Source organism: Monodon monoceros, unplaced genomic scaffold, assembly GCF_005190385.1.
Source record: "Monodon monoceros isolate NGI ecotype Baffin Bay Population unplaced genomic scaffold, NGI_Narwhal_1 Super_Scaffold_21, whole genome shotgun sequence".
Classification (NCBI taxonomy): Eukaryota; Metazoa; Chordata; class Mammalia; order Artiodactyla; family Monodontidae; genus Monodon; species Monodon monoceros.
Window position 1 is genome coordinate 101,004,368 of NW_021703778.1, and position 25,605 is coordinate 101,029,972.

The window sequence follows — 25,605 nt, forward strand, 5'->3', positions numbered from 1 at the left end:
TTGGTGGTCCTTCTTCCTTCCTGACCCCACCATCTGGGGGCACCAGGGAAAGGGGTGTGTGTGAATAGAGCTTTGCTAAAGGCCCCCTGCCGCCTGCCACCTGACCCTCTCTGGACTCAGGCAGAAGGAATTGACGCTGTGGGAGGCCAAGGGCAGCCCTCCCCATCCAGCCACCTGGCCTGGGCTTCCTCTTTCCCTGCATCCTTTCTTCTTTCATTGAATTCAGCTGATATTTGGGGGTGACCTAGTAGGTACCAAGCAGGCATCGTGGGGGAACACAGATGCACAAGCGGTACAGAGCTATCCAGAGGCCCCAGGCCAGACTCCGGGACACTGCGGCCTCCCTGGGGAAGCAGCAGTGTCATAGAGGTGGTCTGATACAAGCAAGGAGTATATTGAGGGAGGAAGGGGAATGAGCCTGAGGCAGTAGGGTCCCTCCTCCAGACTCTGACCGCAGGATTCCTACCATAAGATTCTCAGATGCTGCTTCCCCCTGGTGGTAACCAGTTACCCTGCAACTCGGAGACCACGTGATTTCGGGGAAAAGCACCTCCCTGGAGGAGAACTGAAACTTAGGGTGGGGACTGTAGAAAGGGGCGGAGAGATCCAGGAGCTGCCTAGCCAGGAGCTGAGCTGAGGTCGGCTGAGCCCTGGGACAGCCTGCAGAGCAGCTCAGGTAAGATTAACCAAAAATAGGTGTCAGCCTGGGTCTAGGTGGGAAGGCCCGGCTAGATTGGAGGTGGTGGGTAGAGGCTCCTGGGGACCCCTCTGCTAGACTGAGGAATAGACAGAAGGCCTGTGAGCCAGGGAGCTGGAATTTGGCGAGAGTGAAAGACTGATGGGGAGGCCGGTGTCCCAAGCCCTCTAGGCAAAGGACAGGGGCACCTGCTACCGGCTTTGGGGAAGAAGACTCTGCTGCTCTCCCCTGATTGTTTTCTTGCCTCCTGGTCCTGCCCACTTCCGCCCGCCCACAGCTCTGCCCCTGCCCCCAGCTCCCTGCCCCACCTACCCCTGGGACTAGGCGGGGGGAGGGGGGGAAGGTTGGGGGGCATCGAAGGATAGGTTGTGGGGGTGGTGAGTGAAGAGGGTTGAAGAGGCATCTCACAAGCAGCCACTGTGTCTGTAAATACTTGGGGATCCAGACAGGGCCTCTCACCAGGAGCAGGACACCAGGGGAACAATAGATTCCTGAAAAACCTTAAAATTAAGACCAATGCCTAAGGTTCCCTTCTAGATGCCACAGCTTGGGATGTTAAAAAGAAAGTATTTTTCGTCATCGCTAGTGACGGCAGAAATGAAACAATTCAGCCTCAGAAGTTTGAGATTATATCTATAGAGGCAAAAAGATGGATAAGATCTCTAGGGGCCCTTGCCGGAATCCAACCCCAAGGGCCAGGATCTCACTCTTCCCAAAGTATCAGTTCCCCTGACACTTCCTGCTGCTTTTATCCCCAGGATGGCATCAGGCAGGACACGTTGCACCCGGAAGCTCCGGAACTGGGTGGTGGAGCAGGTGGAGAGCGGGCAGTTCCCAGGAGTGTGCTGGGAAGATGCGGCCAAGACCATGTTCCGGATTCCCTGGAAGCACGCAGGCAAGCAGGACTTCCGGGAGGATCAGGATGCCGCCTTCTTCAAGGTGAAAGGCCCGGAAACCAGCCCCTTGGAGGGAGGGATGGAATATACACTGGCACTGTCACCCTCAAGCGGTTGCATCCACCTGGGTTTCAGATAAAGGGGAGGTTGCAGGGTAGAACCAGCTACGTTACGTACTTGTCAGAGCCCCATGCAAGATGAAAATGCAAACCTTAGTAAGGATCTCAAGGTGGCAATAGCTGAGCATAAACCTAGCATAGGCTCTTTTGTGTGAGCGCTCAGGCCACACATCCGTGAAGCCAGCCTTGGTAAAGGATCTGCGGTCCACAGCATGCTGCCTCTTCTTTACTTCTGCTGTGTCCTAGGCCTGGGCGATATTTAAGGGAAAGTACAAGGAGGGGGACTCGGAAGGCCCTGCTATCTGGAAGACTCGTCTGCGCTGTGCTCTGAACAAGAGTTCTGAGTTCCAGGAGGTTCCTGAGAATGGCCACAGGGATGGGGCTGAGCCCTACAAGGTGTACCGGCTGCTGCCACCTGGAACCCTCCCCGGTGGGTGTCCCTTTGCCCTGCCACTCCTAGAATCAGCAGCCTGGGGAGGAAGGATGGAGCCCTGCGCCTCCTGGGAGGGTGGTGGCCTCCCTCCAGGCCCCTCGGTCAGAGTTCTGCCCTGTCCTTGGGGAGCAGGTTCCCTGCCAGTCCTGCCTATCCTTTCACTGCCTCCTACCTCTCCCCTTCCCTCTGTGCCCACTTAAGGCTCTGACCTTCCTCTCCCTCTCAACGTTCCACAGCTCAGCCAGGGACCCAGAAATCACCATCAAAGCGACACCACAGTTCTGTGTCCTGTGAGAGGAAGGAGGACGAGGTTACCACGAAGAACTGCATACTCAGCCCCTCCTTGCTCCAGGACCCCCTCAAAAATGTGAGAGCTGGGGAGGGAACCGGGCGGGCCTGAGGGCAGAACAGTAACTGGGGGAGAGATGGGCCAACGATAGAAACTGTGTCTGTAGGAGCTGGTGGAGACCAGTGGGGGAACAGCCTATTCAGACTCCGGGAGCAGCAGCAACAGCCCTGAGCCTCAGGAAGGTACCAAGTGCCCTGCCTCCTGTGTTATCCTCCATGCCACAGCCTCTGGCCCTTGGACTCCCCAGTCCACTCTGAATGACCAGTGCCTCTGCCTCCCCCCCAGGTAGGGACACAGCTGAGGCCCCTCTCCAAGGAGATCTGGTGTCCCCAGAGCTTCTGCCCCCTCCAGGTTCAGGTACTTGGCGTTTCTGAGTCACCCCTGCCCCCGTCCTCCCTTGTCCTCCTATGGCTACGTATGTGTTATCTAACCTGTCAGGGCTTGCAGCAAACCGGGGCCACCTTACTCAGAGGCACTGGTTTCTAGGCAGTGCACCTGCCACCACTCCAAACAGCTCACTTCTCAAAAATACCCCCTACACACTGTGTTCCCTGGAAATCCACTTTGAGACATTGATTCTGTGGGTTAAGTAGAGGACTGATCTCTGGGACCCTCTTGTAAACTGTAAGGCCCTGGCCATTAAGGCCTCAGTGAGAATCTGTGTATTAGCTCTTCTCCTGAGTGACGGGAAAGTATGATGGGAAGCCCTCTGGGCTGCCGAGGGTTGGCGGTGAGGATGAGGAGGGAGGGCGCCTTCTCTATCCTTAGAAGGTGCGGCTGCCGCCCCCACCTTGCGGCCTGCTCGGTCCTCGCCAGCCCTTACCTGGTTTCTCTCTCTGAGCCTCACGTTCCTCGCCAGCAAAATGAGGCTGCTGGGTTTGCAGGAAGCCCTCTTCATTTCTCCAGAGCCCCTTGCTGGCCAGGCAGCCCCTGGGGAGGGCGCCGGTGCAGCTGGCCTTCTCCGCCCACAGACTACTCTCTGCTGCTCACCTTCATCTACGAGGGGCGCGTGGTGGGTGAGGCCCAGGTGCAGAGCCTGGACTGCCGCCTCGTGGCTGAGCCCTCGGGCTCCCAGTGCGGCATGGAGCAGGTGATATTTCCCAAACCCGGCCCGCGAGAGCCCACCCAGCGCTTGCTGAGCCAGCTCAAGAGAGGGGTCCTGGTGGCCAGCAACTCCCGAGGCCTCTTTGTGCAGCGCCTTTGCCCCATCCCCATCTCCTGGAGCGCGCCCCAGGCTCCACCTGGTCCAGGCCCGCACCTGCTGCCCAGCAACGAGTGCGTGGAGCTCTTCAGAACCGCCTATTTCTGCAGAGGTGAGGCTGCTCCCGCCGAGCCCCTGAGCCCCTTCCCCCACCTCTGTTCCCCCTCCGTGGGCCCGGCCACCACCCTGCGCTCCCTCCAGCACATCCCCCGTCACAGCCCAGGCACGGCCCCTGCACTCGTGCAGTGCTCAGCCCTGGCAGCCCCCCTTCCCCAGCCAAGGCCGTGGAAGATGAGGACCAGGTAAGCCCAGCACGAGGCTGTCACGCCTCGGGAGCACCACCACACGGGAGCGTACAGTAATCATGGGAAGCTGCGCCTCGTGGCACCCCCCACCGGACACACCTGCCCAGCGACCACTCACACATTCGCGAGAGCTGTGTGCATCACGTGCCCTCGCCCACCGCTCAGCTGCCCCTCAGCTTGCCCCTCTCCCATCCACGCTTGGAATCCCACTTCCTGCCTCCACTCCACTGTCAATTGGACTTCGGGAGTGGGGGCCCGGAGCATAGGGGACCCAGGGCCACAGGGTGCCTTAGTGCAGGGAGGCTGTGAGCAGGCAACAGAGGTGTGGCACAACTGTGTTAGCAGCCAGGGCTGCTGCCGAGAGGACTCTTAAGCTCCCCCAGCTCCCCCAGGTTTCAGGTTGTGTGATGACTGGCTACCTCTAAAAGGGGGCCCCTTTCCCTATTTGTCCACAGGCGGGTAGCAGCTCAGTTCCTAACATTTCCCCTGGCACCAGGCAACGGCCTCACCACCCCGAGGCTCCTGCTCTGGCCTTGGTCTCTGAGTGGGCCCACTGCCACCCCTCTTTCTCCATTATGGGATCCTCCCCAATCCCTCCCTGCCTGAGACCCTCTGTCTTCTCTTCCAACTCTTGACCTTTTCTCTCAGACCTGGCCAGGTACTTCCAGGGCCTGGGCCCCGCACCCGAGTTCCAGGTGACACTGAATTTCTGGGAGGAGAGCCCTGGCCCCAACCACACCCCACAGAGTCTTATCACAGTGCAGGTGAGTCGGGATAGGGCAAGAACAGCCTGCCCGCATGGGAGTGGGGTGTTGAGGAGGAAGAGGGCCTCCCGGGGAAAGAGCCCCTGGGCGTAGTGTCCGTCCCTGCCTGCCGTGCTCACAACCCCCTCTCCCGACCTCTTCGTGCAGATGGAGCAGGCCTTTGCCCGACATTTACTGGAGAAGACTCCAGAGGATCAGGCAGCCATCCTGTCCCTGGTGCAGAGCCTGGAGGACCCAGCCTCCTTCTCCTCTCTCTGTTCCACCCATCTGCTTTGAGAGAGCCTCTTCCTCCACGCTCTCGACCTGCCTCCCATGGTGATCATTCTCATTGGTCGTCTGTGGTGATTTAGTCCTTGAACTCCTCATAGACCCTGGTTGGTGGGGAACTCAAGGATGACTTTTTTTTTTTTTAATTTTGAGATATACCCTCTTTCGTCTCTTGAGGAACTGAACTGGGCAAGTACAGATGGCGCGAACTCAGGGGGCCTTTCCCTCTGCCCGCAACCCTAAAACCTAGCACTTTATATTTTCTTCTTAGATCTTCACTAAGGATTGAAAATAAAATTTTATTGAAAAGGAATCAGCATCGGACTTGTTGAGAGAAGAAGGCAGCAGGGTCACAGAGAGATGATGGGGATGTAACCTGAGGGCAGGGCACTCGGGTTCTCTTCCTGCTGGCATCTCTGGGCCTCTTTCCTCTCCTCCAGCCACAGGTTCGGGCTAGCAAGCTGTCTGGGCTAGGAAGCTTCAGGTTCTGGGCCTGGCTCTCTGTACCCTCTAGGCAACCAGGATTAGGGAGAGGGTTGGGGTCAGCCAGAAAGAGGGGCACTGAGCCTATGGCCACTGTAGCCACCTTCATAAGGGAAATCCGGTGTCCACAGTCCTTGGCCAGAGGGCTCCGATTCAGCCTAGGGTTGGACTCTGGCCTGGAGGTCTCAATGAACAGACCTGAAATGATGAGATGGAGGCCCTGGGGCCTGGCAGGGGAGGAAATCAGAGGGAAGAGTGGCTGAGCCTCCTGTGCCCTGGGCAGACCATGCCCTGGTGCCTCTTCTCCCGGTACCTGGGGCACTGTCACCCCAACTGAAGGCTGCTCCCAAACAGGTCTCCTCACTCTACCTGAGCACCACGACAGACAACATGGCCTAGACTGCCACATCACCAGCACTCTGTCTGCTGGGATCCCAGGGGTCCAAATCCACCAACACCACTCTCCCTTGCCCCATGTTTATCTTGCTCCCAAACTGGTAGTTCTTCTTCACAAGGCCACCGGTCATCCTACCTCATCCTACACTGATCTCCACCAGACTAGTTCACCGCTTAACCCGACTACCACAGCCTCCAGCTTCCCGCTTCCCGTACATGACACCAAATTGGCGGAGAGGTAGCCTCCCAGACCAGCTCCTTCCTGTCATGTCACTTTTATAAGCTTTGAGTGGCTCACTGACATGATCAAATCTGGATGTCTAGATTCTTGAGGAACTTCTTGCTGTCTCACCTGACAAACTTCACTGCTTTTGAGCCTTTCTGCCTCCTTGGCCCTTCCTCATTGTCATCCTGAGAAGCCAGGAGCCCCAACAGGCATCTGCATAGGCAGTGAGGAAATTGGGTACTGAGTGTGCACGGGCCCTGCTGAAATCCCTCCTGGACCTTCACTTCATTTTCTGTTACACCCCACATCCAACCCATCAGCAAATCCTATCATTCCTTCCTTCAAAATCTATCCAGAATCTGACTCTGCTTCCCTAACCAAGACTGGTTCAAACACCATCATCTCTCACACCTCTTCTTTCTGCTTCCTTCCACATCTTTTCTGCTTCCACTCTTGTCCACCTTCAGCCCATTCTCAACACAGAAGAGATCCTCTTAACACATAAATCTTATCATGTCATTCCTCTGCTTGAAATCCTCCGTTGGCTTTCAATTCACTCAGGGTAAGAGCCCAAATCCTTACAATGGCCTTCAAGGTGATATGGCCCCATTCTCCTTTCTAACCGCACCCCTTGCTATTCTTCTCCTTAGTTACTTTGCTCCAGGCCCCCTGAACCCACCAGACATTTCTGCCTCAGGACCTTTGCACTTGCTGGTTCTTTTGACTAAAACACTCTTCCTTCAGGTAAGCACGTGACTTGCCCCCTCTCTTCAGAGAGGGCTTCCCTGAGCACCCAACCCAAATAGCAGCCCTCACTATTCTCTATTCTCTTATGCTGCCTCATTTTTCTTCATAGCACTGATTACCACTTCACGCATTTCTGTTTGTCTACTTGTTTATCGTCACTCCTTCCCTATTCCATGAGAACAGGGACTTGTTTTGTTCATTGCTATATCTCCAGTGTCTAGAGTAGTGCCTGGCACATGGTAGGCATGTAATAAATACTTGTTGAATGAATGGACAGATGAATGAGCAAATTACTGTGTCCTTTATCTCTTAAACTAGGTCCTAAGCACCTTAAGGGCAGGTGCCCCCACTTTATCATATTTGTGCCCCAGCGTGAACACTTGTGAACACTGACAATATATGTACAGTGATCGAAACAATTTATAAGTATCATGTAGAAACCAATTTAGCCAAGCACCATGGAATAGGGATTGGGAACACTGGAATTCAAAAGAGCAGAGTTCCCAACCAGGCTGCCACTAAGGAGCTGTGTGGTCTGGAACAAACAGTCCATATGGGCCTCTGTTTTCTCATCTGTAAAGGCAAGTCTTGGACTAGATTTTGAAATCCCGTTCAGCCTTGATATTCTGTGGTGGTAAATTTAGGGCAATTGCACATTCCTCTGACAAACATTTGCTGAGCTAAGTTTCAGGCACTAATGGAAAAAACAAGAACCTCTCAAGAGTTCCCAGATTGAAGGACCAAAATAAAATAGGGTCAGCTTGGCTGCAATAAGAGCTGAGTCTTTATTTTTTTTTAATTAAACTATAGTTGACTTACAATATTGTGTTACTTTCAAATGTATAGCAAAGTGGTTCAGTTATATATTTTTCCAGATTCTTTCCATCATAGGTTATTACAAGATATTGAATATAGTTCCTTGTGCTATACAGTATGTCCTTATTGGTTATCTATTTTATATATAGTGGTGTGTATCTGTTAACCCCATATTCCTAATTTATCCCTCCCTTCCCTTTCCCCTTTGGTAACCGTAAGTTTTTTTCCTGTGTTTGTGAGTCTGTTCCTGTTTTGTAAATAAGTTCATTTGTGTTCTTTTTTAGGTTCTACATATAAGTGGTATCATATAATATTTGTCTTTCTCGGTCTGACTTCACTTAGTATGATAATCTCTAGGTCCATCCATGTTGCTGCAAAAGGATTATTTTGTTCTTTTTTATGGCTGAGTAGTATTCCATTGTATATATGTACCACATCTTCTTTATCCATTCCTCTGTTGATGGACACTTAGGTTGCTTCCGCATCTTGCCTGTTGCAAATAATGCTGCTATGAACATTGGGGTGCACATGTCTTTTCAAATTAGAGTTTTCGTCTTTTCCAGATATATGCCCAGGAGCAGGATTGCTGGATCATAGGTAGCTCTATTTTTAGTTAGTTTTCTTAATTTCTTTTTGGCTGCGTTGGGTCTTCCGTGCTGCGCGCGGGCTTTCTCTAGTTGTGGTGAGTGGGGGCTACTCTTCGTTGTGGTGTGCGGGCTTCTCATTGTGGTGGCTTCTCTTGTTGTGGAGCACGGACTCTAGGCGCACGGGCTTCAGTAGTTGTGGCTCACGGGCTCTAGAGTGCAAGCTCAGTAGTTGTGGCGCACAACTTAGTTGTTCTGCAGCATGTGGCTTAGTTGTTCTGTGGGGCTTAGTTGTTCTGAGGCATGTGGGATCTTCCTGGACCAGGGATCAAACCTGTGTCCCCTGCATTGGCAGGCGGATTCTTAACCACTGAGCCAGCAGGGAAGTCCCTATTTTTAGCTTTTTAAGGAACCTTCATACTTTTTTCCATTATGGCTATGCCAATTTACATTCCCACCAACAGTGTAGGAGGGTTCCCTTTTCTCTACACCCTCTCCAGCATTTATTGTTTGTAGACTTTTTAATCATGGCCATTCTGATTGAAGTGAGGTGATACCTTATTGTATTAATAGTTTGGGGAGACTTCCCTGGTGATCCAGTGGGTAGGACTCCATGCTCCCAATGCAGGGAGCCCAGGTTCGATCCCTGGTCAGGGAACTAGATCCCACATGCATGCCTCAACTAAGAGTCCGCATGCCACAACTAAGAAGTCTGCATGCCTCAACTAAGAAGTCTGCATGCTGCAACTAAGAGATTCTGCATGCAGCCAAAGTAAATAAATATTTTTAAATAAAGTAAAATAAATAGTTTTGACTTGCATTTCTCTAATAATCAGCGATGTTGAGCATCTTTTCATGTGCCTGTGAGAGCCATCAGTATGTCTTCTTTGGAGAAACGACTATTTAGGTCTTCTGCCCATTTTTTGATTGGGTCTTTTTTTTTTTTTTGATATTGCGTTGTATGTGCCGTTTGTATATTTTGGAAATTAAGCCTGTGCCGGTCGCATCGTTTGCAAATATTTTCTCCCATTCGGTAGGTTTTTTCCTTTTGTTTATGGTTTCCTTTGCTGTGCAAAAGCTTCTAAGTTTGATTAGGTCCCATTTGTTAATTTTTGGCTTTATTTCTTTTGCCTTGGGAGACTGATCTAAGAAAATATCGCTGCAGTCTATGTCTGAGAATGTTTTGCCTAGTTCTCTTCCAGGAGTTTTATGGTGTCATGTCTTATTTAAGTCTTTAAGCCATTTTGAATTTATTTTTGTGTATGGTGTGAAGAGCTGAGTCTTAATAAAGAGGCACAAGCATGCCCTGGAGTCAAGACTGGGAAGGATATTCTAGGCCAAAGAAATGGCTGTGCGAAGGCAGGAGGCATGGGGAATGGGATATTTGTAACTACAGCCATACAACTTATATTACACAAAGAATTTTTGAGACAAAACAGCTTTTGTACGCCGAGAAGTATGCCCTGCATCCAGCAAAACTGAAGTCTCAGCCAGGAAAACATTCACAACAGCCAGGTGAGGAATGCCACAACCTAAACTGTTCAGATTTAGGAAATGACCCGGCCCGTGCCCTCGCTGCTTCCTGTGAGGTCTTTCTTCCCCCAACGACCTGGGGCGGCTCCAAGGCCACCTCATACCCGTTTCTACCTCCCTAGCTCACCATAGGCCCTAGGCTGGGAACAAAGGCGGACCAACCAATTGCTACTCGGTGGGATTTGGGGGAAAAGGCAAGGTCTAACCGCAGGTCAGGCGCCCCAAACAGGGCGTAGCGGTTGCCCTTGGCATGCTGCAACCTCCCCGGTAGTTGAAGCACCCTTGTTACCAGGCTCGCTGCAGGCGAGGCTGGGGTCTGCTCCCCGCTCATTGGTCCGCAGAGAAGCACCTCTGAGGAACCCCTGTTGCCCAGGCGAGGACGAGAGCCCATTGGTCGGGACACCTCACAATGCCCCCCCCCCGCGCCCCCCACCCCCCACCCCCCACTCCCTCGCGTGCAGGGTTCTTCCCATTGGTTCGCTGCCTGCCTAGGGAGCCCCCTGTGGCCTCCAACCAGGCAGCCTACTTGGCGCCCTGCAGCCAGTGCCCCCAAGCTGACCCTGTTCCCCATTGGCTGCTTTGGGGGCCGCCGCCATCTAATGAGGAGGGAGGCGCAGAGCACCAGAGCACGCGCTCCCTGCAGCGGGTTCTAGCCCTGCAGCCGCGGGACCGGGCAGGGGCCGAAGCTGTGCAAAGGCCGAGAGGCCGGCTTCTCTGCGGAGGACACCCGTTCTCCCTCCGGACCTGGTCTGGGTCGCAGCTCGGGCTTCCCGTCGCGGAGCTGTGCATCTCCAATCTGGAACCCAACCCGCGAGGCTCCAGTAAGTACGAAGCACCCACGCAGCGTGCGAACCGGCTCAGGGCGGACGGAGAGAGTGTCCCTGCTCCTGTGTATCCAGTGTGCGTCTCCATTTACTTATCCCCTTAATCGTTTATCCACCCATCGTTTATCGGTTCATTTGGCATTCTGGGTGCACTTGCTGCGCCGCTTGTCCACATCCTTCTCTCCGACGGGTGTTGGGAAATCCTGTGCCCTGAAGAATTCGGACTGAGATCCGAACGGAAGAGTGGTGTAGACGAGGGTGCAACCCCGGAGGGACCATGTTCTACTATCCCAGCGTGCTTCAGCGCCACACGGGCTGCTTCGCCACCATCTGGTAAGGGAGGGCTGAGCCAGGGTGGGCGCACCGGGAGGGGCGCCCAGGGATCCCAGCCTGAGGGCTTCTCCTCCATCCTCACACCTCGTCCTTCTTCCAGGCTGGCGGCAACGCGCGGCACCCGGTTGGTGAAGCGTGAATACCTGAAAGTGAACGTGGTGAAGACCTGGTAAGGCCCAGAAAAGAAAAGAGGGGCCTGGGGCCATTGTGGGTTAGGGGATGGATTACGCTGGGCTGTGGGGCTGGTCTTTGGCGCAGCGGTGATCAGGGTGCATCGTTCCCCCAGCGAGGAAATCCTCAATTACGTGCTGGTACGAGTGCAGCCCCCGCTGCCAGGCCTGCCGCGGCCCCGCTTCTCCCTTTATCTCTCAGCCCAGCTCCAGATCGGCGTCATTCGGGTCTACTCTCAACAATGCCAGTACCTTGTAGGTAAGGCTAGAAGGCTCTGAGGTGGGGCAGAGCTGAGCGGTCCTCCCATGGGCTGGCACCCTATCTTGTCCTCTCTGCCCGCAGAGGACATCCAGCACATCCTGGAGCGCCTGCACCGGGCCCAGCTGCGGATCCGCATTGATATGGTGGAGACTGACCTGTGAGTGTGTCCCTGGGACTGGGACCACCCAGTCTTTGGAAGGGAACCTCCCTGCTTGGCCTCAGTCCTTGACAGCCCCCATTCTCCCTCAGACCCAGCCTGCTGCTGCCTAATCACCTGGTCAGGATGGAGGCTCTGGAAGATGCTCCAGACCCCTTTTTTGGGATGATGTCTGTGGAACCCATACTGCCCAGTCCCTTCAAAATCCCTCAGGTAGGTCTCATTCCCCCTGGACACCTCAGACTGATGAGTTGCCAGTCTGACACTTGGGTGGGGGTGGGATGGGGAGCCTGCTACAGCTCTGCCCCACAGAAGTCATTGCAGTGCAATTGCCATGGTGGACCCATCCAGGCAAGTCTGCTGCACTTACCTATTCAGGACCAACCTAGAGGCAGCTCTTGTCTCCACACCATTCCAAGAGCCAAGCCCGCAATCCATGCCCTCAGTGTCCCTCGGCACTGGGTTTCCCATGTCCTTGTCCATCCATTCCTAACACCCCTACAGCTTAGACAGTGTTACTTCCTTCCTTCAAAGACACCTCTAGGGCTTCCCTGGTGGCACAGTGGTTGAGAGTCTGCCTGCCGATGCAGGGGACCACGGGTTCGTGCCCCGGTCCAGGAAGATCCCACGTGCCGCGGAGCGGCTGGGCCCGTGAGCCATGGCTGCTGAGCCTGCCCATCTGGAGCCTGTGCTCCGCAACGAGAGAGGCCACAACAGTGAGAGGCCCGAGTACCGAAAAAAAAAAAAAAAAAAAAGACACCTCCAGTGGCTCCCCACTGCCAACAGAATACTAGCATTTAAGGCTCTCCATACCCTGGTCCAGAGGTAGCCATCCCTAGACATCTCTCAGCACATCCCCTGGGCATCTTTGGCTCCCAAACACCAGCCTGGCCCCTATGCCCCAAAGATGCCACATTTACTTCTTTACTTTTGCTGTTTCCCTAGGCCATAATGGTCACCCCCCCCATTCTCTTACAGACATCGCTCAATTTCTACACTTTTCTATCAAGTCTTTATACGACTCCCAGGCAGAACCAAATGTGCTAGAACTCAGCACATCACTAGGGCCTTGTTTATCCTTTGTGTTGACTCTTTCTTTTTAAATTATTTTTTTTTTCAAAACAAACAACTTTTATTGAAGTGTAGTTGATTTACAGTGTTGTGCTAGTTTCAGGTGTACAGCATCCTTTGGCTGGCTCTTGCTGGGGTCGTATACAAACTCGTCTCCCCACTAGACCATAGAGTCCTTAAGATCAAGAATCTTTTCTGTTCCCGCTGTCCCCAACACTTGACATAAGGCTGCAGTACTTCTTTCACAGACAAATGAGCACAGTCTAGGTGATTGGGTGGGGGCGGGAACGGGAGGAAAGGAAACCGGATGGTGAGTGGGTTCACTGCATGCTGCTGTCAGTGCCACAGAATTAGGCATAAAGGGCTACCACTGTCCAGTCCATTGTCTGAATAAGGTTGTGAAAGTGGGGAAGCAGGGCGCTGAAGCTGAACCCTATCTTTTGTCCCCAATCCCTCCCCAAAGATTCAACACCTCCTAGAGGCTGTGACCCCAGAGAGAGTTCTTGAAGAGATCCCTCCTGAAGTTCCTATAGAGCCAGGTGAGCAGAGAGAGCCTTCTCTTTGGTGAGAGGTAGAGGAACGTCTAAGAGCTGAAGAAATCACTGTCTTTGAGCTTCTTTCAGGAGCGAGGCCCTGTGAGGGGCACTGTATGTGTATAATGTCGTTACTGCTCACAAGAGTCCTATGAGATCAGAATTATTATCCCCAGTTTACAGATGAGGAAAGTGAAGCCCATAGCGGTTAAGCGATGTGTCCTGGGTCAGCTTGCCAGTGACTGGCCGGGGCCTGACTAGAACCCAGGTGGACTTGACTCCAGAGTCCGTGCTTTTGCCTTACCACATGGGTGGGGGGACTTGGAAAGGAACACCAGGCTGGTGTGACTTCCCTCCCCTCCAGAAAGGATTCTGGTCACTGCACCGTCTCCCGAGGCCATCACGCTCCTGGAGGTGGAGCCCATACGTATGCTAAAGATTGAGGTGAGCTGACCCCCTGCACACGGAGCCTGAGGCCCGAGTCCTGCTTCTGCTGGCCCAGCCCCCCTGCATCTGCTTCCTTCTGCCCCCAGAGTCCTGCCTTCTCCACCTCCGTTTCCCCACCACTGCCCCCAGCGCCGGAGCACTCACGGGCTTCCTCGGTCTGGCCCAGCCCTGTGGCATGTCTCTCAGACAGAAATGGAATTGAGTCCCCTCACCTTGGTTCTCCCTCTCCTGACAGGGTGAACGGGACCTCCCAGAGATCAGCCGCCGAGACTTGGACCTGCTGATCGCAGAGGAGGAGGAAGCCATCTTGTTAGAGGAACGTCGGCTAGGCAGGTCCATGTGGCCGCGTAGGGCCCGCCCGGTGCTAGACGGTCAGGCCTCCGGCACGGGCAGTCTGGGCTGGGCAGTGTTCCCATCTCTTCTGTGTTCTGAGCCCTGACCTTCTCTTCACAGAGTACGAAGAGGAGCTCCGGGTCCCAGAGAGGGAGATCACAATCCCCCCGCCCTCACCTCTAGCTCTTGCAGAGTAAGGGCAGGAACCCTGGGCCAGGTAGGGGTCATTGCTGGGAGGGTATCTTCATTCTCTTGCCCATTTCCCCTCAGGGTGGAGGAGGCTGCAGAGCCACTTCCGGGTCGGGTCCTGGCCCCCGAGGAGCTGAAGCCACCAGGCTGGGAGCCCGAGGCCCTACTTCCTGGTGAGTACCTGCCATGCCAGGGTCCTTCCCGGGGGTCCCTGTACAGCTGCTGCAGACAGTGGCCCCGTATTCTAACTTGCTGAAGGGAGGACCTCTAGCATCTCGCCTGGGTGGCTTTGAGGACAAAGGGTGTGGGGCAGAGCTGGGACCTCGAGTGTTTTTGCAGAGGTGACCCCCCCGCTGGAGCTGCGTCTGCCAGCCCCACTCAGCCCAGAGGTGAGTAATGCTCCTCCAAGCCGCCTCCTTTTCGCCCTCCTCTGCCAGAACTGCTCACCCATTTTCAGTTTCCCCAAGCCAAAGGCCACTGCTAGCTTCCACAGGCCTTTGAGCAAATTAGTAAAAGGTTCCACCCCATTTTATCGGGATGGGCACCCCATACAGGGTGGGAGCTGCACCCTCTCCCAGGGCACCGCTTGGGACGGCAGGTTGGGGCATGTCTGCAGTCCACGAGGACCACAGGGAAAGGAGTAACGGGTAGCCTTGCTCCCACCTCTCCACCCCCCTCAGCGGAGGAGGCCCCCAGTCTCCCCACCTCCCAGACCACCTGCCCGCCGCCGCCGCCGCTTATTATTCTGGGACCGGGAGACCCAGATACCCCGGAAGGAATTCCTGGAACAAATGCAAACCAGAGCCCACTGCCGGGAGTGTGTGAGTACAGCCCAGGCTCTGGAGGGATGGAGGGAAGCAGGTGCACGTTGGGTCTCCTAAACTCCCGGGGGGGGGGGGGGGGCACGAGAACAGTCCCCAAAGTGCACATGTTGGGGGTTTGCCCACATACCACTTCATTACCCCATCTAGCACATCCAAGGGCATCAGTTGAAAGTCCTTTTAGCAACGAGCAGAGAATGAGCCTGAAAGAGCTAGAAGGCCAGAGGCCCTGGAACAAGGCACTGCAGGTGGGTAAGGAGCAGTGGCTCCTTCCTAACCAGCCTTCTGGCCTTTCCCACCACACAGCCAATGGTGCAGCCTCCTGAGAGGATGATCACGAGCCCTGCAGAGCTGTTCCGAACCCCGACTCACTGTGAGGAATGGTGGGAGCTGGTGTGTGGGATCCTCTGAACCCGTCCCTCACTCCTGGTGTTCCTCACGCCTCAAACCCTCTCCCTGCTGCCCCGTCGTCAGCTGGCCGGCTACCCCAAGAACTGCTGGCTTTCTGGACCCGCTGTGCCCAGCCACTCCCGCTAGCACTCAGGAGAAGGCCGCCCCTGGAGCCTGAGGAAGAGGAAGCTGAGAGGGAGGCGGCAGCTGAGGAGGAAAGGAGAAAGGCTGAAACTCCAAGCGATATCGAGGTAACGGCACCCTCACTCCTTCCTGCTTTGCCTGAGCTCCAGCAGCCTGCTTTTTTCTGCCCACGTGAGCCATGGGCACCAGGTCCCAGCCAGGCTGGTTCAGGGCTAGACCTGCTTCACCCCTGCCCCCGGTGCTTCTGTGATGGCTTGGGGTCTTAGTTCTCCTCCTCTCATCTCCAGGTCCTGAGGGAGGCCCTGGAACCCAGTGGGCCCCTCATGCTGCCTTCAGGTAAGTATCTGGAAAAGGGACGGTGGAGACCACCACCCTGACCACTGTCCCAGGAAACTGGTGCTCCACTTAACATAAAGAAGCACAGACTGAGTCTCTTCAGTCCCCTCCCCCCACCCCCTGGGTACTTTTAACAAGTCACTGCCAGCTCTGGCACCCAGGTGGACCAAGTGGCCCCCAAATCCCAACTGCTCAGATGCAAACAAACCCACTCAGGACCTTCCCCTCCCCCTGACAGAGATCTCCCTAGAAGCGGCCGAGGAGGAGAAGACCCGCATCAGCCTCGTCCCCCCGGAAGAACGGTGGTAAGCGGCAGCCCCAGCTAGGATGGCTGTGCCCCTCGTCACTGTCACAGCTGCCACCTTCCCTGCTCCACCCAACTCCCGTGTTCTCCTAGGGCCTGGGCTGAGGAGCCAGAAGCCCCTGCATTGCCCGTGGTGCCTGAGCTCCCTGAGGTGCCTGTGGAGATGCCTGTGGAGCTGCCCCCAGAGCCCGAGCCGCTCTCGCTGGAGGCTGTGCACAGGTACCAGGAAGGGCATGCCTCCGTGGGTGGCCTGGGCCGCAGCCTCAGCTCACAGCTCTTGACCCCCACAGGGCAGTGGCACGGGAGCTGCAGGCCCAGAGGGAGCCTGACTTCAGCAGCCTGGTGCCACCTCTCAGTCCCCGTAAGGTGGCCGCCCGGGTCTTCTACCTGCTCCTGGGTGAGTGAGGAATGTGTGTGCCTGTGTGGGGGGTGGGGAGTGGACACACAGGCCAGCGGCTGCTGTAGGGACCCTCTCCTCTGACCAGCCCTCTCCTCCCCTCTTGACCAGTGCTTGCTGCACAGCAGATCCTTTGTGTGAAACAAGAGGAGCCATATGGGCGCCTGCTGATCCAGCCAGGGCCCCGATTCCACTGCGGTTAGAGCCAATTTACAAAGCTGCCAGGGAACCAGCTATGGTAAACGGCGTCCTGCCTCACTTCTGAACACGGATCTCTATCCTTCCTGCTCCCAGCGCTACTGTTCAAGAAGAAAATAAACTGCCTTTATTACAAGATGGTGTCATGACTCCGTTTGTATTGTCCCAGCACGACAGACCCAGCCCTAGCGGACACCCCGGTAAGGCAGCAAGTAGGGCTGAGACTCCAAGTCGGTATGAGGCCCAGGCCCAGAATCTTTGGTAAGGCGTGAGCTGCAACTGGGCAGAGAGCTGGTCTCAGGCGTGGGCAGGCTCTGTTCTCTCCGGCCCGGCTGCAGCCCGCAGTCTAGGTGAGGCCCAGGATGGCCTGGAGCTCCTGGGCCTTGTTGCCAGGCAGGGAGCCCAGTGCTGAACGGAAGCTGTCAGCGTGCTGTTTGGCCAAGAACGTGAGCAGCAGCAGCAGCGACGCCTTGGTGTCTGGGTGGAGAGTGAAGGGGGAGGAGTCTGGGGAGGGCTGCCCCAGGCCCCCTGAGCTGCCCCAGGCCCCCTGAGCCCTGCTGCTCCCCACCTCCCCCCAGCCCTGCCCACAACCGCCACCGTCACCTGGTGGGACCTTGTTCTCGGCCAGGATGAGGCTGCAAATGCGCAGGAGCTCTGGAGCCACATCTACAACCTGTGGGGAAAGAAGGGCTGACTCGGGCAGAAGCGCCCCTGGGCCCCAGCACTGGGGTGGGTGGCAGGAGCCCCGGAGAGGCAGTCTCCCACCTGGGCTGTTGAGCAGCATCGCTCTAACAACCGTGAAGCGTGGGAAGAGCCCTGAAACAGGGCGGGAGTGATGTGTTCCGTTTGATTTTCGGAGAGCATGAGACTGTGACCAAAGGTATTTGAAATCACGGCCTAAAGACCAGAAGAAGCCCAGACACTCACGAGCTCCACCCCCAGTAGTCTGCGAAGATGCAAGACAAAGGTGATGGACACAAGAGCACTGGGACAAGCGCTCCCAAAGCTAGCCACTTGCTGCAGACAAATCTCATTCAGAAAGCAGAGCTGCTCTGACTGGAAAGGATGGTGGGGTGGCCCAAAGGGCCCAGGCTCCATGGAGCACTGTCTCAAAGAGCCTGCTCTAGGAAATCAGCCTAGGAAAGCTGCGACTTCTGGCTCAGACCAGAGGGTGGAAATGAAACCTCCCTGAGGAAAAATGCTTAACGGTGAGAGGAAGCCCCTCCTCCCCGCTTAAAGGCCTTGGCTGCCAATCCTTGCACAGCAACAGGAAAGCCGAGAAGAGCAGCTTAAACTGATGCCAACCCTGCCTGTCAATGAGACTGGAGCATCAAGCCCCCTCTAAGGGTCCCACCATCGCGGTTACCTGGTCAGGGCTGCTCTGGTACAGGAAGCTGAAGAGGTGCCCTAAGGTGACCCACTCCTCCAAATCCTCCTTCAGTGGCAGGGCGTGCAGCAGGGCAGCCAGCACCTGGACACACAGAAGACTCTGGCCTCCTGCCCTGCACCCTCCTCAGCTCCCTGGCCCTGCCTGACGCCCCCACCCCTCACCTGGGGCTCCGGTTTCCTCGTGGGACTGGCCATCAGCAGGCGGGCGAGTGCCCCACAGACGTTGTCATGGACACGACCATGGCGCTCCCTCGCCAGGAGGGGCAGCAGGAGCCCCAGCAGCTTGGGGAAGTGTCTGGTCCACAGTCAAGGAACAGGCACACGGGGAGACTGCTCCCATCCCGAACCCCAGGGGACACCCTCCCAACCCCATCTGGGCCCCCTCCTGCAAGCCGAGGATACTCCTGGGCAGGGCGACCCCCGTGCTCCGCCAGCACGCCCAGCCCAAAGACGGCATTGCTCCGCACCTCGGGGTCCGCCTCCCGGGCAGTGCTCAACAGCACGGGGAGCAGCCGGGACACAAACTGGGCCGAGGCGGCACCCAGGCCCTGAATGGACTCCGCCAGCGTCCCCACCGCAAAGGACTTCTCTGCCACTGTGCAGCCCTGTTTCTGGTGGGGTGAGGAGTGCGAGTCAGCCTGGGACTGGGACCAAGTGGGGAACTGAGCACGGGGCACAGGCGGAACGGGGCTCGAAGCCAGAGGACAGAGCACTCACCGTCTTGCAGAGCAATAATGGCAGGAAGCCGGCAAAGAAGGGGGCAAAGGCATCGCCCCCGGCCGCAGCGGCCAGGGCAGGGATGGCCTCGCCAGCATGCTCCAGCAACATGGCGTCGTATTCAGCCTGCAGGGCCAGGTCAGAAACTGGGGGCGCCTCCCACCACACTCCTCCACGGCTGCAGGTGGTCTCCCTGAGGGCTGCCCTCGGTTGACGGGACTGGCCCCTTCCAGGCTGGGTTTGTTTGCAGCCCAGCTTTCCCTCCTGGTCCTCCTACTCCCACTATCAATCCAAGCCTGCCCCGAATCCCCACCCCCAGGAAGCCTTCCTTGAACACCCACTGCCTTAGCGGGAGTTGGGTTGGTTGTTCCGAGCCACTACCAATCTTTTAGCAAGCCCCGTACCCCCAGGCCAAGCCAAGCACACTGTCCACCCCGCCCCGTGGAGACCAACTGGGCTGCCTGGTCCCAGTTTGCACCCGTAGCTCTTACCTGGTCCTCATCCTCCTCCTGGTCGGCGTCCTGACAAGCTGTCTGCAGGAAGAGGGCGCTCAGCTCAGTCTGGGCTCTCCTGCCCCTTCTCCCTTCCGTGGGTGGAAGGAGGGGGAAGCTGGACTGGTAGCCCCCGGCTAGCCCCACCCAAGGCTGGGCCACCTCCTCACCCTGCAGCCCGCTGGCCCCTCACCTTCCTCTGCAGCACACCCTTGAGTGCGTGACAGATCTCAGCAAGCCGCCCAGGGGGCTGCAACGCCAAGCTCCCAGAGCCACGCAACACCGCCGTCAGGGCCGCCAGCACGGCCATCACCACCTGGCGCTCCCGCTCCTTGTTCACTGCCCGCACGTAGGATGGCACCACCCGGGCCAGGGCGGCCTGCAGAGCTGGGGACATGATTGGCTGAAGACTTGGTCAGCCCCTGCGCCCTCCCCACCCACCCCCTGCTTCCAGAGGCCCCAGCCAGGCGCTGGCCTCGCCTTCTCACCAGCAGTGTTGGGTTCCGAGGGGCAGCTTTGACAGGCTTTGTGCAGCGCACAGCAAAACTGACCCAGGGCCTCATGGGCTGCCTTCCGCACGCTCAGGTGAGGGCACTGTGGCACGAGGAGGGGCAGGACGTGTGTGCTGCATGCAGGGCCGTCACAGCTCCTAGCCCCCAGACCCCACCCGCCCCGCCCCCCACCCCACTCACCTCCAGCAGTGTGAACACTTCTCCAAAGACAGTCTCCATGTAGGGAAGGAAGGCCACACTGTGGACAGACACACCGCCATGGGGAAGGGGCTCCCAGGAGAGGTCCCCTGTGCCGAGGAGAGGCCGATGCTCACCTGGCATTCACAGAGATCTCCCCCAGCGCGGCACAGGCGTCTTCCTTCTCATCGAAGAAGGAGTTTTCCACGCTGTACCTAGAGTAAGGTGGGGAGGCAGCAGCAATCAGGCACCAGTAGAAGCAGAGCTGGCCCTGGGCCCTTGTCCAAGCCAGGATCCCCCAGACCAGAACGGCAGCCTCCGCACCCTGAGACCTCTGAGTCCTCCTCCTCTTCCAAGTCCTCCTCCACAAGCTCCTCCTCTTCCTCCCCACCGCGCTCGTCGTCAAACAGAAGGAAGGTGCTGCTTCCAGTGCACTGAGGCTGGAATGGGGAGGCACAGCAGGGACTTTGGCTCAGCTGGGCCCGGGAGAGAGATCCCATCCCAGGCCTGGCCGTCCCCACCTGGCCCAGCCCACCCTGTCTGCTCACCACAATGCCCTGGGTGGAACGCAACGACAACAGCATGAGTGTGGTGATTCGTGGCAGGTGGGGAGCGAGGCTCTCACCCATCAGCCCCGATAAGGCTGCAAACAGGCTGTACCTGGCGGAGACAGGCGAAAGCTGTATAGTCCTACCTGCTGTAGCCAGACAGGATGGGGGAGCCCGGGGAACCCACGGTCCAGAACCAGAGGCCTGGGGTCTGGGGTCTGGGGTCTGGGTGGGGGCGGGGTGAGGGCTCACTCACGTGCAGCGCCGCAAGTCAGGGTCGTCTACCTGGTCACACAAGCCCAGCCCCAGCTGGCAGCATTCCTCAGCCAGGGGCCTCATGGGCTCCCCTACTGCTCGCACCAGTACCCCAAGTGTCTCTGCAGAGGCAAGGGCTCGGTTAGCACCAGGATGAGGCACTAGGCCAGAGGTGTGCAGGGCCAAGGCCTGAGGGACCAGAGATAGCTGGGCGGGGGGATGGGGGGGATCCAGATATCCCTTCTACTCCTGGGTACGGTGCGAGCGCAGCTGCCCCGGGGCGATCTCGTGAATGACAGGTGAGCATCGGCCCTTCCCCAGCACTGGGAAGCCGGCCTAGGAGTGCCTCGCTCACCCAGGCTCTGGATCCGCACAGGCTGAAGGTCCTCATGGCCTGTCAACAGGAATTCCCGCAGGTGCTCCATGATGGTGGGGAAGTAGGGCAGCATGGAGGCCTGGGCAGCCGTGGCTGCGGCACGGAAGGGCAGAATCAGAGCTGGAGAGTGAGCAGGGACCACCTGCCACAGGCACCCAGAGTGAACCCATGCTCCCACCTCCTGCCTCCGACTCACCAATGGCCCCCAGGGCGCTCACAGCCAGCTCCTTGGCCCGGGAGCTGCTGGGGCTCCTCAGAGGCTGCAGCATATACTCCATGAGCTCCGTAAGGTAGTGCTGCACTTCAGGCCCTGTGGGAAAGGGCATCCTTCTACCAACCAACCCAGGTCTCCTACCTGCCTCCAGGCCGACCCTCCCTGTGGCCCTGCCACATCCCTCTCCCCACCACGGGCAGTGGTTCGGGGAGCTGCACCTCCTGCCCCCTTCAGCCAAAGCGACAGCCCCATCCCCTCCCTCACACCCGCAAAGGGCATTGCCACCTAGGTTCTCCACGAAGTTCTCCAGGGCATAGCAGGCCTTGGCTAGGTGACGTGTGCACCCAGGAGGCACGGACTTCAGGTAGGCGAGGAGCAGTGGCATCACCTCCCCGGAATAGCTGCGAATGTGGGGCTGGGGGAAGGAGAAAGACGGCCTGAGTCAGCTCAACTGCAAGGCACGCACCTAAGTACTGATGGCAGCAGGGATGCCTGAGGGATGGGGCTGAGGGGAAGCTGGTCTCTGGGACAGGTAGGGACTCTGAAACAGTGGCTGCCCACATCGGCCTTGCTGACCTGTAGGTTCTCCGAGAACTGGCCCAGGGCAAAGAGCGCAGCATTGCGCACAACCTGTGACGGATCCTCCAGGCTCCTGCACACGATCTGTAGCAGTGGGGACAGCAGTCTGGATGGGGCGGGACAAGAGGGTGGAGTCTGAGGGGCAGGACCTGAGATCCCTGGGCTGAGCCATTCTGCTGTTTCCCCTGGGAAAACCAAGGCTTTTTGTCACCAGATGGTGAGCACCACCCGCTGACCCTGACAGCTGGGGTATCTTCCAAACCAGAACACTTGAGTGGGGGAGCAGACACTATTGACGACTAGGCTCAAAGGACAAGCGGGGACCACGACTGCCGTGGGCAGCGTGGTCCTCCTCCCCATGGCCCACCCTCACTCCGAGACAGGGGAACAAATACCTCTGCCTGATGTGGTCCCCGGCTCCATCAGAGAGCACTGCCAGCACGAGGAGCCCAGCCTTGCGCTGGTATGGGCTCTGGCTCCGCAAAGCCTCTTCCAGCATGGGCATCTAGGAGAGCAGATGGCACTCTCCTGAAACCCCAGCACGAGCCTGCCTGTTCCTGCGGCAATAGGCCTTCCACACCTACCAGGGCCCAAACATCCTCAGGCTCGGGAGACTAGGCAAACCCAGGAGTAGGAGCACTGGAAGGACAAAACCACACTTACCAGCAGGGGACAGAGCTTCTCAGGGGGCAAATAGAGTGCCAGCATGTCCACGACCTGGAAAAGGACAGGTAGACTTTGCTGGACTCCATCTCTGCCCCCCAACCTCCCCCAACGACCTAACACCCCTGCCCCCGGCCCCTGTCCCACATCCCACCTGAATGGCAAAGTGCTTGGGCGTCTCCCCCACCAGTCCAACATCCAGCTCTTCCTCCTCTGAATCCTGATCCTCAGGATCCAGCTGACCCAGGGTGGGCTCGGCAGCCATGATGGGGAAAAGGGTGTGCAGCAAGGGTGGTAGGAGGCGATTCTTCAGTAACGCCTTAAAAGGGAGAATGGAACAGTGTCCCTGAGAATCTGTTCCCAAGATGGACTCACATTAGAAATTCCAGCCTTCCAGGCCACAGGGGGTCCAGGAGATTCCCAATCTCCCAGCCAAGAGCTGGGCTGAGTCCAGACCCAGCCTGGAACATCTTAGCTATGGTACTTTACATAACCCCAGACAGACAGAAAGCTCCAAGAGTGAGATGGAGAAGAAAATGGAGATGGGGTGATGTGTGTCAGAAGGCACTCACCTTGCTCTTGACTTTGACCAAGAAAGTGAGACAGCAGAGAATACGCACACGTATTGCATCACCTAGGGCCACATTTCTAGCCACCTGCCCAGAGACCAACTCGAATCAGAAACGGGCAAGGAAACTCCCAGCAGAACAAGCAGCAGGGACAGTGCCGACCCCAGTATCACCTCCAGGCAGAATGTGAGGACCTCTGAGAGGTGGGAAGTGATGATGGGCAACTCTGACTCCAGCAATTCATCCAGGGCCTCCAAGGCCTCACAGGCCTTTGCCTGCCAGACAGAGAAGTCACGGGGTTACTATGCTCTTCTTCAGTGGACCAGGCTGAATGCTCCTGCACCCTCCTTCCAACAGAGCCCCTACCCGAACGTCCTCACCTCGTCTACAAGGATCAGAGTCTGCACAGCCACGATGAGCTTGGGCACCAACATTCGCACGAGAGGCTGGAGGACACAAGATGAGCTAAATCACAGAAAGCACGATGCAGCCTTATCTCCAGCCCCAGAAGCTAGCAGCTTCCTCGAAGCCTGCACATAGAAGGAGCCTAGGTACAGCCACCCACAGGATCCCCTTTCAACTGTTAGGCAGGACAAAAAGCAGAGAAAGAATCTTAAGTAGCTCTGCATCCCGCAAGGGTGAGGACACGGAAGCCCGAGGGTAGGGGGCCAGGGAAGGTGAAGGCCCACATCTCACCACATCATCAGTGCCAAGGTAAGGGGCCATGGTGGTCAGAGTGCGCAGGGAATAGAAGAGGAGCCCAGGAGAGCCCACATCACCAAGGGTCTCATTCAGAAGCCGAAGAAGCTCCCGGTGGTGGGGTCCGAAGGCCTCAGGCCGGGAGGTCACCACCACACTTAGCAGCAAAAGCCCCATCTGCCCAGGAAGAGAGGTTGAGAGGGAAAAGCTCACATGGTCTATCCAGCCTCTGGGTCCCTTCCTCCCACCAACCATGTGATAGTACCTCTCTCTCGGGGACGTGGAGGCTGCGGATACTGTGCTGAAGAAGCTGCATGAGCTGAGGCCAGGCCTCCAGGCCTTCTTTTCGAAAAACGGTAGCTGAGAGCTGGGCCAGGCTAAGACTCACAGAATGCCTGCAAACAGGAGAGATTCCCCACCCCCAATCACCCTCCAGTACCCTTCCCTGTACACGATGGCTCTGCCTCCACGGAGTGGCCAGGAGAGAAACCTCCAGGTGTGCGCACAGGGCCTCTGCCAAGTTGGGACACAGAAAACGTCTCAGAGGGACACTAGCAGCACAGTAGGCGCGCAGTCTGGTGAGGGTGACCTCACTCATGCTGAATTTCAGTTCTGTTCTTCCGACTCGGCTTTGGCAGACCATCACAGCCCGCGCTCAAGAACTTTCGTCTTTAATACAGCTTGAGAGTCGTTCCTCCACCCTTGGTCTAAAACCTAAGTCCCTGCCCCCCAAAAGCCAGCCTGGAGCTGAAAAAGAAGGCAGAAACCCTGAGAAGCTCTCAGCCTAGAGTCAGTTAGGGCCCTGAGAGGAGGCAGATAGGCACTTACTCTGTCTCTCTCTGAAGGACCGTCAGGATCAGAGACTTGATGCTAGAACACAGGTGGCAAGTATTTGGCACCCAAGAACCGCCTCAGGCCGGCCCGCCCCACCCCTGGCCCAACCCACCTCTCCCGTTGCTCGGCCGCCAGCCGTCGCCAGCCGGTGCTCAGTCGTCTGCGGGTCAGTACGGCCGCGAACTGGCGGATCTGGGACGAGGAAGCAGACACGTGAGGGTCCGGGCACGAAGGTGCTGACCGTGTCGCCGAGGGCAGGAGCTGGGGCTTGACATGTGGCGTGCTGTAGGAAACTCCGCAGGAAGCGGCAGGAACCTTACCTGAGGGTCGCCCGCCGAGGCCAGCAGTTCGCAGAGCGCGGGCAGGGAGGCGGGGTCCCTAAGAGCGGTCTGGAGTTGCTCGGTGGCCTGGGGAGAGCCTGGGGTCAGAGTTGGGCCGTTCCCGCAACGCCCCCGCTGGCCCTGGCCCGGTCCCACCGGCCCCATACCCGGCGGATGCGCTCGGTGTCCGGCAGCAGCAGCTCCCGGAGGATCTGTTCCAGGCCGGCGAGCTCCATGGCAGCAGGGCAGCCGCCGCTGCTGGGCGGGAGGTGGGGGAGGAACAGCACGTGGAAGCCCCGAAACCCGCTTCCGGCGGAAAGGGCGTTGCTCCCCGCCCCTCCCGTCACCAGGGTGATTCAACTCGCTTCGCGCAGAGCTCGGGCTCCGCCACTTCCGTTGGGCGGAGCGCCGGCTGAGCCGCGGGAACAGGGCCCTGGTAATGAAGGTTCCGCTAGCCGACAGTTCCTCAGCTCCGTGAAGAATTCGAGTTCCGAGTTCCGTGCATTTCGCGGCCGACCCGCCTTCCTAGGGGACAGT

General features: G+C 57.4%; 3 protein-coding genes across 5 annotated transcripts; 2 read left to right on the forward strand and 1 right to left on the reverse strand.

Annotated features, from left to right (window-relative positions):
* The first annotated feature begins 15 nt into the window (after positions 1-15).
* IRF9 (interferon regulatory factor 9) lies at positions 16-5,344 on the forward strand. The gene is given in 10 exon segments (XM_029237526.1): positions 16-676; positions 1,456-1,636; positions 1,959-2,142; positions 2,382-2,512; positions 2,601-2,676; positions 2,780-2,851; positions 3,466-3,807; positions 4,649-4,764; positions 4,912-5,004; positions 5,006-5,344. Coding segments are annotated over 9 exon segments (1,272 nt in total). The 5' UTR covers positions 16-676; position 1,456; the 3' UTR covers positions 5,084-5,344.
* A 4,908-nt stretch (positions 5,345-10,252) lies between these two features.
* REC8 (REC8 meiotic recombination protein) lies at positions 10,253-16,858 on the forward strand. Of its 2 annotated transcripts, none has more exons than XM_029236650.1 (19): positions 10,253-10,637; positions 10,857-10,973; positions 11,074-11,142; positions 11,260-11,402; positions 11,487-11,562; positions 11,655-11,775; positions 13,097-13,172; positions 13,531-13,610; positions 13,849-13,942; positions 14,067-14,139; positions 14,217-14,308; positions 14,475-14,524; positions 14,816-14,956; positions 15,263-15,329; positions 15,431-15,597; positions 15,778-15,826; positions 16,065-16,131; positions 16,224-16,527; positions 16,639-16,858. In XM_029236650.1, the coding sequence occupies exons 2-19, from the start codon at positions 10,918-10,920 to the stop codon at positions 16,666-16,668; spliced, it is 1,755 nt and encodes a 584-aa protein (XP_029092483.1). In that variant the 5' UTR covers positions 10,253-10,637; positions 10,857-10,917; the 3' UTR covers positions 16,669-16,858. The 2 variants fall into 2 exon arrangements, with proteins under 2 accessions (XP_029092483.1, XP_029092485.1); XM_029236652.1 differs by having other exon boundaries at positions 10,257-10,973; positions 16,224-16,349; positions 16,421-16,527.
* Positions 16,809-25,485, reverse strand: IPO4 (importin 4). Of its 2 annotated transcripts, none has more exons than XM_029236644.1 (30): positions 25,236-25,485; positions 25,069-25,155; positions 24,861-24,940; positions 24,743-24,784; positions 24,180-24,309; positions 23,912-24,091; positions 23,596-23,661; positions 23,389-23,490; positions 23,219-23,302; positions 22,801-22,965; positions 22,647-22,700; positions 22,379-22,488; positions 21,981-22,089; positions 21,690-21,819; positions 21,387-21,500; positions 21,170-21,283; positions 20,816-20,936; positions 20,560-20,671; positions 20,336-20,451; positions 20,149-20,226; positions 20,015-20,072; positions 19,811-19,916; positions 19,516-19,709; positions 19,323-19,364; positions 18,832-18,957; positions 18,517-18,725; positions 18,277-18,409; positions 18,092-18,196; positions 17,339-17,398; positions 16,809-17,202 (listed from the first exon to the last, which is right to left on the reverse strand). In XM_029236644.1, the coding sequence occupies exons 1-30, from the start codon at positions 25,302-25,304 to the stop codon at positions 17,023-17,025; spliced, it is 3,276 nt and encodes a 1,091-aa protein (XP_029092477.1). In that variant the 5' UTR covers positions 25,305-25,485; the 3' UTR covers positions 16,809-17,022. The 2 variants fall into 2 exon arrangements, with proteins under 2 accessions (XP_029092477.1, XP_029092478.1); XM_029236645.1 differs by having other exon boundaries at positions 16,835-17,202; positions 17,329-17,398.
* Positions 25,486-25,605: the final 120 nt, after the last annotated feature.